General features: G+C 43.1%; 1 protein-coding gene across 1 annotated transcript; it reads left to right on the top strand.

Annotated features, from left to right (window-relative positions):
• Positions 4,990 to 12,358, top strand: LOC8073063 (BTB/POZ domain-containing protein POB1). The gene is made up of 6 exons (XM_002438418.2): positions 4,990 to 5,464; positions 7,723 to 7,848; positions 10,357 to 10,475; positions 10,559 to 10,622; positions 10,925 to 11,204; positions 11,286 to 12,358. Exons 1-6 carry the CDS (start codon positions 5,254 to 5,256, stop codon positions 12,094 to 12,096), a joined length of 1,611 nt encoding a protein of 536 aa, XP_002438463.1. The 5' UTR covers positions 4,990 to 5,253; the 3' UTR covers positions 12,097 to 12,358.

The following is a 13,536-nucleotide window of genomic DNA, read 5'->3' as shown; positions in this document are numbered from 1 at the left end:
CATGGGCCGTACTGCAGCAAATGGTGTGCGGCCGTAAAGAAAGCGTGCAGGCTGAAAGAACCTAGTTGGACCGAATGATCAAGAATCTGACGGCCCAATTATGGCTTTGGTTTGGTTGGTCAAATTTTCATTATTAGTCATTATTGTACTCTAATGGACTTTTATGCTTTGTTTGGATCTCATAGTTAAACTTTAGACTGCTTTAACTTTTGAGGTTCCAAACAAATGGTTTATAGTTTAGTCAACCTCACAAAAATACTAATACCTCATTTAAACACACATCTGAGCTAAAGGGGTTTAAAGTTTAGCTATTAAATTCAATAACCAACTAAACTTTAGACCATGTGATCTAAACAGGACCTTGGTTGACTAGATAAGTTTGAAAAAGAAAGGTTTTTTGAGTTAGTGTATGAATTTCTCATGAATAAACCTGGTATAGAACATGGGAATTTTTTTAACAACTTAATATATAGTTTTTTTATGTAGAAGGTGCATCTTTTCCTACTTCTTAGTTAGGGCCGCCCATAACATAAGCTCATGATGTTACCTTGACTACCTAGAGATTATATTGTGTGTATAGAGTGAATTCTAGATTTAATAAGTTCCTAAGATTTTGAATATAAGATACCAAGAACTTCAAAGTAGTATTTATATCTATACTCTATATATCTACATCTATACCTAATCTATCTATATCTATATCTATATCTATATCTTCTTTTTCTAATATTGAAGAGGCAAAATTTCTCTCCACTTATTTTTTGGTCCCACCTTCCCCTAACTAACTAGGTTGTGTCTCATATGACTCAGACTCATACAAGTTAGAATAACTTGTGTCTACTGATGATAAATATGAAGTCCCAATATGTATCAGATCGTGTCTTATGTATCTTGTATATGACCCATACTCATATAAGTGAGAACAACTCACATCTTGCGATTATACTAAGTCTGATTTCTATGCATATTGGGTTTCGTTGCAATACATAGGCACATTGTAGATTGCCATCAAAATTCATCCAGCATGGGCATTGTACTATCAAATTGTGCGGATGAAAGGTCCTTGTTTGGTTTTGGTAACTGAGTGACAACTTAGGTGGACTAATAGCGTTTATGTGAGATACACAGGAGATTAGTCCACAGGTGATTATGTGATGATGAAGGAGCTCATTGTATATGAGACATGACATGGAGTCATGTGACCAAGGTGGAGAAGATCAAGATGAGGCTTGGCTCAATGGACCGGTTGCAAGAGTGAAGGACAAGTCGGAGGCTTTGAAGCGAGGGACCGCGTGTGACGGTGAAGCTTGAGCAAGAGTTGGCGCTGATGGACCGAGGCAACGGTGAAGAGCAAGTGAGGTTAAGATCGATGAACCAATACGGTCATGTGATGATATGAAGTTGATCATATCATTTGATAATTGGTTGGTGCATGTGTTGCATCAACATCAGAGGAGATGGAATGAAATGTGCAAGGCAAAGGTATAACCTAGGGCATTTCCATTTCACCGGTCATAGGTGTGTAGAGAAGTTTATGACCGAATTTAGGATATATGGTCGTACTATCAAGAGGGGCAAACTTATATGCATGTCGATCATCCATGGCCACTTGAGCGATCTAACTTTGCATACATGTTAGGATTGAGTGGCGTGGCAAGTTGAGAGTCTAAATCCTTTGGGAAAATAATTGTGAAAAGCTAACACACTTGCACTTGTTGGTACACACGTGGTGGTGTTAGCACTTTTGCAAAGGAGGAGGAGTTCCTAAGGTAGAGAGGGGTTTGGGTTCCTAGGCTAACTCCTTTGGAAAAATGATTCGGTGCTTTTGAGAAAATTAAGTGTATATTTTCTATTGTGTCAGTGGGAAATTTGGAGAAGTCGCAGGAGTGTCTTTCACTGGAAAAACACTCATCGAACGCTAGCCTCAGAGGCATCGGACATGTCCGATGTAGTGTCAGTTGCTGGCGTAGGTGTAGAGTGAGCTTGGACACTGAATCTGCTGAAGTGAACACACCGGACGCGAGAGCAGTATCGCGAGCGAGTCTAGTGCCGAGCATCCGATGCTCTGTAGAAGAAGAGCCCGCGGCACCGGATGCAGGAGAGCGTCCGGTGACCCTGGGTGGAATACACCCTCTCTGCGTACGGGTCCAGTGTGCACCTAACGCATCCGGTGTGGACCAACAGAGCGTCCGGTGCTACTGCTTCAGGTGCGAGTGCATGTTAGCTGTTGGCGGCAACGGTCGAGTTCACACGGCTAGTGACACGCGGCTGCTTCGTGAGCATCGGACGCTAGGTTCGAGCATCTGGTGGCTCCCTGCAGCGCGTCCGGTGCCCATGTGTTTTGCCCAGTGAAGGGGCAACGGCTAGTTTAGCCCTTGGGGCTATAAATAGAAGTGGTGGCCGGCCTTGGCTGAGGCTGAGCACCCTTGGGACTTAGTGTCCATGCTTGAGGAGTGCTAGTGAAACCTTTAACTCGCATATACTTGATAGTGATCATCCGATTATGTGAGTGAGCGATTCTAGTGCGTTGCATTGAGAGATTGCATCGAGTGGCACTAGCTGTTCGTGTTGCAAGCCGGTGGTGCTTGTTACTCTTGGAGGTTGCCACTTCCTAGACGGCTTGGTGGCTTGTGACTCCGTCGAAGGAGATTGTGCGGTGCTCCGGAGAAGAGATTGTAAGAGGTATGGTGCTCACCCAGCGGGGATCGCAAAGAGCAACTCTAGTTGAGCGAGACGTGAAGGGCGACAAGTGGCCGACCTAGTCAAGTGCTAGAGCTTGTGGTAAGCACTCCACGTGGGAGAGTGTGACTTGTGGGTCACCACTAGCAAGAGGATCGGCGGCAACCTTGGATCTTGTCTCAACGGGGATGTAGCTTGGTGGCGACCAAGTGAACCTCAGGAGAAAATCATCGTGTCAACATTGTACTTCCCGTTGGTTTGCATTCATATACTTGTGCTTGTGTAGTTGCTCTTGTAATTAGTTAGCTTGTGTAGCTTACTAGTTACCTTCTCGCTTGTGTAGCTAGAAGTAATTTTCTTGCGTGACTAATTTGGTTTGTGTAACCTTGTTAGTCACATTGCTTAGTTTGTGTAGCTAAGTAATTTGCGCTCTCTAATTTGGCATTGGTTGCCTTGTTATTGAGCATTGCTAGTAAGCTTAGGAGCTTTGTGCTTTTGCTTATTAGTTGTGTAGAAGCTCCCTCGGTTTGTAAAGTACTAGTGGCATAGGTTTTGTGTAACGTTGCTTCTAGATTTGGTTAGGTGAGCTCTTGCTAAGGTAACACCTTGTTTACTTGTTTAGGATCTTTTACAAGGTGCTGGAGAAGTTAGATAGAGGGTATAGTCTTGGCTAGACCGATAGTTTTAATTTCGCATTTGTTTCGGTTAGCGGCACGATAAAGTTTTAGAAAGAACTATTCACCCTCCTCTAGTCCGTCATCTCGACCCTTCAGCGGAGAGGGGTCCTACCAAACGGAGCCTTATACTATCGAACTGTTGATGTAGATTTGATTAGAAACAAAATTTATCTCTATTAAAATGTAGATTAGTCGATGATTCAACTAGTCAAACTATAAATTGAAATTTTGAGCAGTATCTAATCCATTCTAAATAATGTGCCTTTGCAATCCTCGACAAGAGCTATAATACGAAAATCGAGAGAGATTTTTCATCATAATCATTAGCAGATAGCCTCGTCCTTAACACGTCAGCAACTAACTCCTTGTTGACTTTGACGTGATATTATATCTGCATATTTTTTGAGTCCTCAAAGAAAGTCGTGGAACACTTATATTTAATCATAAATAGTATAAAAATTAAAGTTATAATGTTTTTGTGTAAATACATATTTTTTGCTTTGCAACTTAAGAAAATTTCTATTAAGGTTGTATTTTAATTCAATTCAGGCTTAGTATGATATTCTTATATTATTGCTAACATTAACTTTATAATATAGGTGTCATGATCATCATGTAGAATTGAAATTTTATAGGAAGAATAAAACATACACAAACATGTACTATTTACGTTGTCGTTTCGTATGAATGTCTTGTAGCCTTTTCTTCTATTATGAGAGAGAATAATAGGAAGAATAAAACATACGTCTTATATTATAAGATATGAATAAAAAATGGTTATACTTTATATACTAGAACGAAGAGAGTATTAAAGAGTGAAGTGATTCTTCCTTCTGTTCCTTTTTGTTTTTTTATAATATCTTTGTGTTTCTCCCAGTCGATCTGGACTCATGCCCTATGCTTAGCTAAATTAGAGTGATCATTATATAATTATCAAGCCACATCATTCAAGCAACTACATGTGTTCGATCTAATACATTTGTTAGTATTAGGCCTTGTTTAGTTTTCAAACTTTTTTTTGGTTTTGGGCATTGTAGCATTTTCGGTGTTATTTAGCAATTATTTACAATTATAGACCAAGTAAGCTTAAAAGATAGTTTTTATTTTCGACTATATTTAATACTCTATATATGTGCCATAAGATTTTTTTGGTTTTGGATAAACTAAACAAGGCCTTAGTTATAATCCTGGAACCTGGAAGTGCAAAACCCTCAGACTAAAAAAACTCCAGTTCAACATTTCAAAATAGGAAGAGAATGAAGGAGTCTACCGTTCGACGTCCGGCCTGAACGTCAGCACAGCCAGCCAACCACCTTTTTTGCGACGATGAATGAAAAACAAAAAAATCTAAAGACATACATCATCGCAGGCAAGAGGTCGCGAACGCGAAATCCATCGCCCATGGACACCCATCCTACGTTCCCATCTACCCGTCCACCGACACGCGGGCCCGCCCACACCGTAACAGCTGGGACCCACCTTGTGGTCCTGGGCACGCCCGGCGTGAAGTGTATTTATCCAGTTGCCCCCACCGGAAGGTACGAATTTACTCCGCCTTGTTCAGCTGTCCTTTTTCTTCACGTGTAATTTACATTTACAACCCCGCATTTCTCTATATCACGACGCTGCCCCCTCCACGTCTCCGCTTCCCGTGTTCTTGTTCGTCTCGTCTCCTCCCCTCGCCTCAGGCCCCTCACCTCTCACATACACCTCGCTCGCTCGCTCGCTCCCGCTCCCGCATCGCGGTTTCCTTTTCGAAGCCTTGCTAGGTTTAGAGTTGGGGGCCTCCGTCTACCCCGTCAATGGCTCCTGAGGCGGCTGTACTTCAGAGGTGAGGTGAGGTGAGGTGAGGCGAGGCGTGGGGGCGCGCGTGGTTGGTTGGTTCGAGGAGGCGGGGATGGACCCGGACTTCTCGCGGGCGAGTGGGGGGCCGAGCTTTGAGTTCGCCTTCAACTCGGTCAACTTCTCCGACCGGGTGTTGCGGATCGAGATCGTCGCTGGGGATGACGCCCTCGGGGCCAAGGGCGCCGCCGGCGAGGGGTGCTCGTCGCTTGCCGACTGGGCGCGCCACCGCAAGCGGCGACGGGAGGAGCTCCGACGCGGCAAAGGTGAGCGAGGATTTCTGATTATCTCCTCTCTTCCCTGGAATTTGCGAATTGGCTGTGGATTTGAAACTGAGGAAAGGCAGTGGTTGGTTGTTGAATTGAATTATTCCATGCGTTGGGTGGGGGGAAAAGGAATAGGAAGCTGCTTACCTTTTGAGGTGATTTGATTTGACCTTACCGTGTGCTCGGGCTTTAGGTGGTAAAGCCTTCGGCCTTAAGTATTGTGAAGGCACTTTTACTTTTAATTGGAGAAGGCTGTGAAATGTGGGGTTATCGTTCTCTTTTCTAATCCTTTATAAGTTGGCGCAGTGGCAATTCAGATTATCATTTAATATAAACAATCTGTTGCCAATGAAATGGCTAATAAGCGGTAGAATTTAGTGGGGATAGTTAAGAACCACAGCTATCGACACTATTTGGCTTTGTGTGATCTGTTCTGCTGTATTAGTACGATCTCATTCATTTCTGCATTTGGTGTGTGCAAACTAATTATTTGTATATGCGGTACCTTGATCAATGCCTGTAATATGATCTTCATAATCATGGACATATGAACAACATGCACACTGCAACTCAGCCAGCATGTGCGATTGAACAAAGTTTGCAAATTGAGGATGTATTCTGTTTGGCTGATGGTGCTTAGACAGCCATTAGGTGATCATACCTTTGCACTCCTTAATACGTTTTTGACATTAAGAAGTATAGAAGTTTTTGTAATTTTGTGATATTTTGTTGATTGAGGAAATTGTGGTCTGTTGACAAAAATGAAATGCTTCTCAATGAGTATCATGTTGTCCTTATTTATTCTTTAGCCACGCACATGGTGTTCCAATAGCTTGATTGACTCAAAAAGTGCACTTCAATATCTTTTCTTTTTTTGGTCATGGGCATGCTCTATAATTGTGAAACCTATTTCTAGAAATTTATGTGTACCTGGTAATCCCACTTGAATTTTTCCTGTATGATGTAAGAGAACCTGTTCAATTCCAACAGTTACATTAGGAAAATTTGTATTTGTGAAATGTGCTTATGAGTAGTTTTACCTGTTACGTGTTGCATTATAATGCACAATATTTATGCATGTATTTTTCTTGTTTGTGCTATGGATATGGAAATAAAAAGGAAAATTAGAAGTGTACAAGGACAGACAAACAGGAAGTGAAAACAAATTATAGTTTCTCAGGGAAATAGGAGACAATACATGTCTTTGGCATTTTTCTCACGAGAAGATGAGCTCACTCATTAACAAAGCAAAGTTGTAAGTTAGGCCTTGTTTAGTTCACTCCAAAAACCAAAAACTTTTCAAGATTTCCTGTCACATCGAATCTTGCGGCACATGCATGGAGCATTAAATATAGATGAAAACAAAAACTAATTGCACAGTTTGCCTGTAAATCGTGAGACAAAGCTTTTAAGCCTAGTTACTCCATAATTGGATAGTGTTTGCCAAATAAAAACGAAAGTGCTACAGTGTCAAAATCCAAAAACTTTTTTGATCTAAACAAGGCCTTATTATAAAATATGTTTTATTCCTCTTGACTGATTGCTTGCCTATCCATCAGTGGCCGAAATTTATACTAGAAAATTGAATTGGTGATGAGTTTGGGTTTAGGGTTTGGGGGTTTACTTGAGGTCACCAGGCTTAGGAGGGGGGGGGGGGAGGGGGTCACCGTGGAGCACGCTAGCCTAACAGTGGCGGGGAACAGCGGTTGGGTGGTGGAGGCGGTGAGGGCATCAAGTTTAAATCGGTTAGCATTGGCAGTGGTGGAAGTGGAAGTAGCATCACGCTTGGGCCTACAAAGCCAGTGGTTGCTGTGGAGCTCATGGATCTGATGAAGTAGATGCTGAAGGAGGTGCAATGCCAGGAGGTGTGCCTGCCAGAGCTAGGTGAGGAGGGGAGGTGTAGGGACGGCACTTCGTGTCGGGCATCGGTTGGGAACGAGGAAGAGGAAAGGAGGGAGGAAGAATATAAGGAGGGGGAGAGTGTCAAGGGCGCGTATATCTGGGCTGTTCGATCGATCCAAGGCCCAGAAAATGTGACTGAAGCCATAGCCCATAGCCAAATATCAGGCAACTGACAAGGATACAGACCTATATTAGTTATATATTTTTGTGCTGGTCATGCCTTGGCAATTTACTATCTCATTTTCTTTTCACTATTTGCAGTTTGTTCACATCTTATGTCTTCGTAGTTCTGCATGATCTTCAACTATCAAATTTATTTTGTGTATAACTTTTGCACTACTGTTTTATGTACCCAGAATCTGGAAAATACATGCCAGACCCAGGAAACTGCAAAGTTGAAGCTGAAGAATGTGATGCCTACGAGGAAGGCAATGAGCCTGTAGCTATGATAGAAGAATCTCCACCTGATATTGAGCCAGATGGTTAGTGCAATTTAATTTTTTCAATTATGTTGTTCAAACTTCAAATAATTCAGGTTTTTGGGTTTAGGAAAGGGAACCTGCATACACTCAATAAAATCCTTACCATTTTACCATGTTTGCAATATTCAGGGTCTGCTAACTATTATTAGTGCGATGGTATTTCTTGTCAAGTTTACTATTGTCGTGTGGCACAATTTATTGGTGAACTTGTTCAGTTGTATTGAAGTTGTCACATATGTTGGCCTGAACTAACTCCTGGTAGAAAACACATCAATTATTTTTTTTCATGTAGGCACTGGGAACCATGTTTCATTACATTAAGAGAGAATTAAAGGAAAAGAAAACTATACAAAGCACAGGCGCACCACTGAACTATAGAAGGAAATGGCCATGTAGTATTGAGGAAACATGGTTCAAAAAAGATTTCAGAAGTCTTCAGCTCCAGCTGTACGCCATAGGGTACCCTCCTCCTTTACAGCCATCCTAACCAAATTAGAGATCGGAGAAGCTTCATTGAAAACACAATCATTAAGATGATTCCATAGCTCCCAGGCCACTAAGATGATGAAAGTGTTCAGGTCTTATGCTGCTTCTCCACCTCTTTCATTGTCAGGCACTACCAGGCAGAGAAAGTAGCTGTGCCTTGGTCAGGAACCAAATCTTGTAGGCCTAGCTTATGTTTGGTAGCAGACCAAACTTCTCTTGCAACCATGCAGGAAACCAGAATGTGTTGAATGTTTTTCAGATGCTTGATCATATAATGGGCAGGATGCTGGATGAGGTGACCCCTGCTGTCAATCTGCTGGCTGTCCAGCAGCAGTTTAGAATGGCTAGCCACAAAAATCCTACATTTCAAAGGGCCGGAGTTTTCCAAATTCTCAAATTTAACAGAACCCACTTCAAAGGAGTTAAGTGCCAATTTACTGGAACACTTTCCTGAAAACTTTCCTGAAAATTAGTTATTTAAATAGCACAATTGTACTAGAGATTAAGCTCAGGCTTATGTGCTTTGTTTGTGAAACCTCAATGTCTTGGTTGGTACTTGGAATTAATGTGTATAAAAGCTATTCTTCTGTGAAATATGTTGTGAGTTTTTTTTTGAAGAAACCTCTTCGAAGAGGGCAAGGAGTTCCTGCAGTTCACTTAAGAAGAAGAGACTTGACCCAGTTTATAGGAAATCTGAGCCCAAAAAAACTTACAGCAGCACAGTTTATTAGGAGGAAAACTGGCAAAGAAACCTAGGCACGACAGCCCAGACAACAACCCTGAGTATCCTGCAAACACAGCTCCAACCCATAAAAGACAGAGCCCATCGTGTGTCATCGTCGCTGAGCTTGTCACAATAGCAACAAGCAGCTCTGACTCCACAAGTTGTAGGAGATAGCTAAGAGTAACTTTTCTGCAATTAATATCCTTGGGAGATATGGCTTCCTCAGAGTACTTGAAGCAGCAACCCTGCATTTTTTTCCCTGTGCTCAATGTTATGGTATGATTCAACATATGTTCCCAATTTGCTTATCCCATGGAAGCTTAATACCCACTTGGTTACTTGCATCTTTCTAATATGGATGTTGCAAGCTGAGTAACTCATAGTCTTAAGTATCTTAACAGTTATCTCTTTACACCCGTTTGGATGTTGGTATTGAGCTTGGAATTGGGAAACTGGAATTGTATATCTTTGATACCATGTGTTTGGATGCTTTGGAATTTGACCCACAATTCGACATGGTATTCTCACAGCAACAAACAACAACACTCCAATTCGGACCTACAAAGTTCAGCATTGGCTGGAATCAATACCGCTGCCCGAGAGCTCCAGGGCAACCTCCAATGAGCATGGCTGCGCACTCACTAGCGGCCAAGGACCCTGGACCTCCACAGGGTTGCTTGCGAGTCTGTCATTGCTTTACCCTCCTTGACTGTGCTTGGAGGCAGCAAAGTGTCGCACATGGAGCTGCGTGGAAGGGGTGGAGGTCACCGAGGCGTGGAGGCCATGGGGCTCGCCGGTCAGGGGGAAGACAATGTTTGGATGGGCATTCTTATTTCCAGGGACCAATTTAAAATATCGAAACTCCTAGAAACATAATCACAGTACAATACCATTTCAGCATGTCATTGATTTGGAAACCGCGACCATGTCTGTAGCCTAACTGGTCTCAGGAGCCTTAGTACCACCTTAGCTTTTGGGCTCAACTACAGTGGGAGCAAATTTAAACAGGCCTGGGTTAAAAAACACCCATCATCATATATGGGGCACGTCCAGGACAGCTGGACTTTGGGGGCGTTTCTTAGCCTGTATTCGAGAAGTTTCTTCTTAATGCAATGCCGTGGGGGTGGTGTTTCCCCTGCAGGTAGAGTTTTTATTGATCTGGTAACCCAATTCCTTTGACCCAATTCAATGCCAACATCCAAACGGACCCTTAGCTATCATGTGGTGCTGCAGCGCACCATTTTTTTTTGTCAGTGATTAGTTCATTTCATATTTTAATTGGATCTTTTCTTTGCCAGGTGAGGATGGAGAAAGCAGCGACTCATCCTGGAGTATGGAGTGTACTCAGGTTTTGAGAGTAAAGTCTATCTACATCAGCTCTGCAATTCTAGCTGCAAAGAGCCCTTTCTTTTACAAGGTATCTATTTTTTTCTGGATTGCGCTGATAATGCACTGTATTGTGGTATAATTAACTAGCTCACAACGTTTCATTCTTTTTAGCTTTTTTCAAATGGAATGAAAGAATCCGATCAGAGGCATGCAACTCTTAGAATAACTGCTTCAGGTAATGTGGGAGCTACTGCCGTATGCTTGAATGTTCTAACAAATAGTAGTACATAAGTACTGCCTTGTTCTACATTGTGTTATTGTTACTGAAATGATGGGAACTATAGTACAGAAATGATCAGTTTGAATGAGGTTCGCACTTCCTAATTTCCATTTCCTACCTTGTTACATCCTTGTTCCACATTAGCCATCTTTCCTTGTCTCAAAAGTTTAGGTCAAGAACAAGGGCGTGTTTCTCTGTTAAATGTTCTCTTGTTAACAGTTTGAACTTTTGACTCATTGTATTTCTACTATGAACAGAGGAAAATGCGCTGATGGAGCTTCTAAGCTTTATGTATAGTGGCAAGTTGACGACAAACCAGCCAACTGCCCTGCTGGATATATTGATGGTCGCTGACAAATTTGAGGTTGTTTCCTGTATGCGGCACTGCAGTCAATTGCTTAGAAGTTTGCCTATGACCACAGAGTCTGCACTGCTCTATCTGGATCTACCCTCAAGCATTTCAATGGCTGCTGCAGTTCAGCCACTGACAGACACCGCCAAGGAATTCCTTGCCAATAAATACAAGGATTTGACGAAGTGAGTAATCTCTTGTCAAATAGTGCTAGAAGTTAAATCACGGAAGAGACATAGCCATTAAAAAATGATTCCCATTTTCAGGTTCCAAGATGAAGCAATGAACATTCCTCTTGCTGGAATTGAAGCCATCCTATGGAGTAACGACCTTCAGGTTGCATCAGAGGATGCTATCTACGACTTTGTGATAAAGTGGGCACGTGCTCAATACCCAAAATTGGAGGAAAGACGTGAGATCTTGGGCACACGCTTGCTGCCCCTTGTTCGGTTCTGCCATATGACCTGCAGGAAGTTGCGGAAGGTTCTTGCTTGCAGTGATCTGGATCATGAGCAGGCGACTAAATGTGTCACAGAGGCACTTCTTTACAAAGCTGATGCACCACATAGGCAGCGTGCCCTTGCAGCAGATGTGATGACATGTAGGAAATATGCTGAGCGAGCTTACAAATATCGTCCGCTTAAGGTTGTAGAGTTTGATAGACCATATCCGCAGTGCATAGCATACTTGGACCTGAAGCGTGAGGAGTGCAGCCGACTTTTTCCATCCGGACGGATATACTCACAAGCTTTCCATCTAGCTGGACAGGGTTTCTTCCTCTCAGCACACTGCAACATGGACCAGCAAAGTGCATTCTATTGTTTTGGTCTCTTCCTAGGAATGCAAGAGAAAGGGTCGACAAGTGTTACGGTGGATTATGAGTTTGCTGCAAGGACAAGGCCGTCAGGTGAGTTTGTCAGCAAATATAAGGGCTACTATACCTTCACTGGTGGCAAGGCGGTTGGGTACCGGAATCTCTTTGCGATCCCGTGGCCATCATTCATGGCCGATGACAGTCTCTTCTTCATCGACGGGGTATTGCATCTCAGAGCTGAGCTGACCATAAAACAGCCCTAGGCGTGGCTGTGTACTAACTGCGTTTGTGCCGCGGTGTCCAAATCTATGCAATGATGATCTGCAGTGTAGAGAATGAAATTTTCTGTGCGTGCTGTTTTTACCTTTTACTGATGCACTTAAATAGACAATTTGAAAACGAGAACTGAATTCTCTCTTGTTTAGTTGTTTTTGCACCTGAGGAAGATCATGTCTCTGTACTCACTAAACTGTGAAAAGTGATTCAGCTAATCAAATTTTACGTTGGAAGGGCAATCCTGGCTAAGTAAACGGTGGTGCCTTTATCAATTTATTTAACTTATTTGTTGAATGGCAGAAGATGCTTCGAATCGGTTTGCTTCATGCAGATTGGTATATTTTATTTCTTTTGTTGATTAGTATATATTTTGACTATTGTTGTATTTATCATCAGACAGAAAAAAAATAAAGGGAATTATAGTAATAATAAATCGAGGAAGAAGAGGGGTGGATGATAGGTGGGGAGCGTGATTGAGCAATTAAATTGCTTCCCACTCATTATTGTTGAAGTACAAATGTAAATGAAAGATGGAAGAATTTGTGTACTGCATTGTTCTGATGCATGAATGAATATATGTATGCATGGTGAGGGAGGGTGTGGTGAAATGGTGGTTTGTCATGAGGCTCAAGCAAAGCACCAATTCATACTTGTTCCAAAGGACATTGCCCCTATGTTTATTCTAATCTTAATGAGCTCGTGGAGAGGTGTCGCTTCGGAGAGACATTGTTTCTCGACCCTCCCTATTATTAAATCTCCCTTGAGATCAATGCATTCAAAATTCCATTAAAAACTTGTCAAAAAAATTGTTTATTGATACTCTATTAAATCTCCCAAAAGAAATCTAACATACTGATATCTTCTTCTACTACAACTAAAAAGAGTAAATAGTGGACACTCTTTCGTGCGACAATCGACTTTCGTCCTGCCGCTCGTCCCGTGCGATCCCTCCTCCCCCCGCATGCCCTCTGCCCTGTGCGACATATGCAGCCACGGATCGAATCCCACACCCCCAACACTTCTTTTTTTCCGAAGAAAATATCCTTCCTCTTGCCCTCGTCGATGGCTCCTCCAGTCCTCGGTCCTCCTCGCCCTCGCTGCCCTGCCTGGGCTCGAACGAGGTCTGGCCCAGGCGGCGCCGCCCTGGCGCGGGCGAGCTCCAACCCCCATCACCGCGGGCGCGACGCCGCTGCCTTCCTTCGCGCGGGCAACTCCCACTACTCTTTCGCTGCTCAACGCTGGCGGCGCGGTGCTAAGCCTCACGCGAGGTTGGGATGTGGACGCCGCGGCAGTCCGCGGCCAGGCGAGGCATGGCCTATGCAGTGGGCGGAGAAGGCGCGTGCATGGCTGAGGTGTGGCGACCAGCAGCATAGCGGACCGAGGAGCGGCAGCGCCCGGGCGTGAGTTCCATCAGCACGCGGATCTGA

This window comes from Sorghum bicolor, chromosome 10 (assembly GCF_000003195.3).
Source record: "Sorghum bicolor cultivar BTx623 chromosome 10, Sorghum_bicolor_NCBIv3, whole genome shotgun sequence".
Classification (NCBI taxonomy): domain Eukaryota; kingdom Viridiplantae; phylum Streptophyta; class Magnoliopsida; order Poales; family Poaceae; genus Sorghum; species Sorghum bicolor.
This window is presented reverse-complemented; position numbering and strand designations above follow the sequence as displayed.

What these genes read in the sequence shown, in the direction of transcription:
- LOC8073063 (XM_002438418.2), top strand. Translation starts at nt 5,254, where the DNA reads ATGGACCCGGACTTCTCGCGGGCGAGTGGGGGGCCGAGCTTTGAGTTC. An exon ending in AGAGCCCTTTCTTTTACAAG is followed by an intron (nt 10,476 to 10,558) that starts GTATCTATTTTT and finishes CATTCTTTTTAG; the next exon opens with CTTTTTTCAAATGGAATGAA. An exon ending in TCTTAGAATAACTGCTTCAG is followed by an intron (nt 10,623 to 10,924) that starts GTAATGTGGGAG and finishes TACTATGAACAG; the next exon opens with AGGAAAATGCGCTGATGGAG.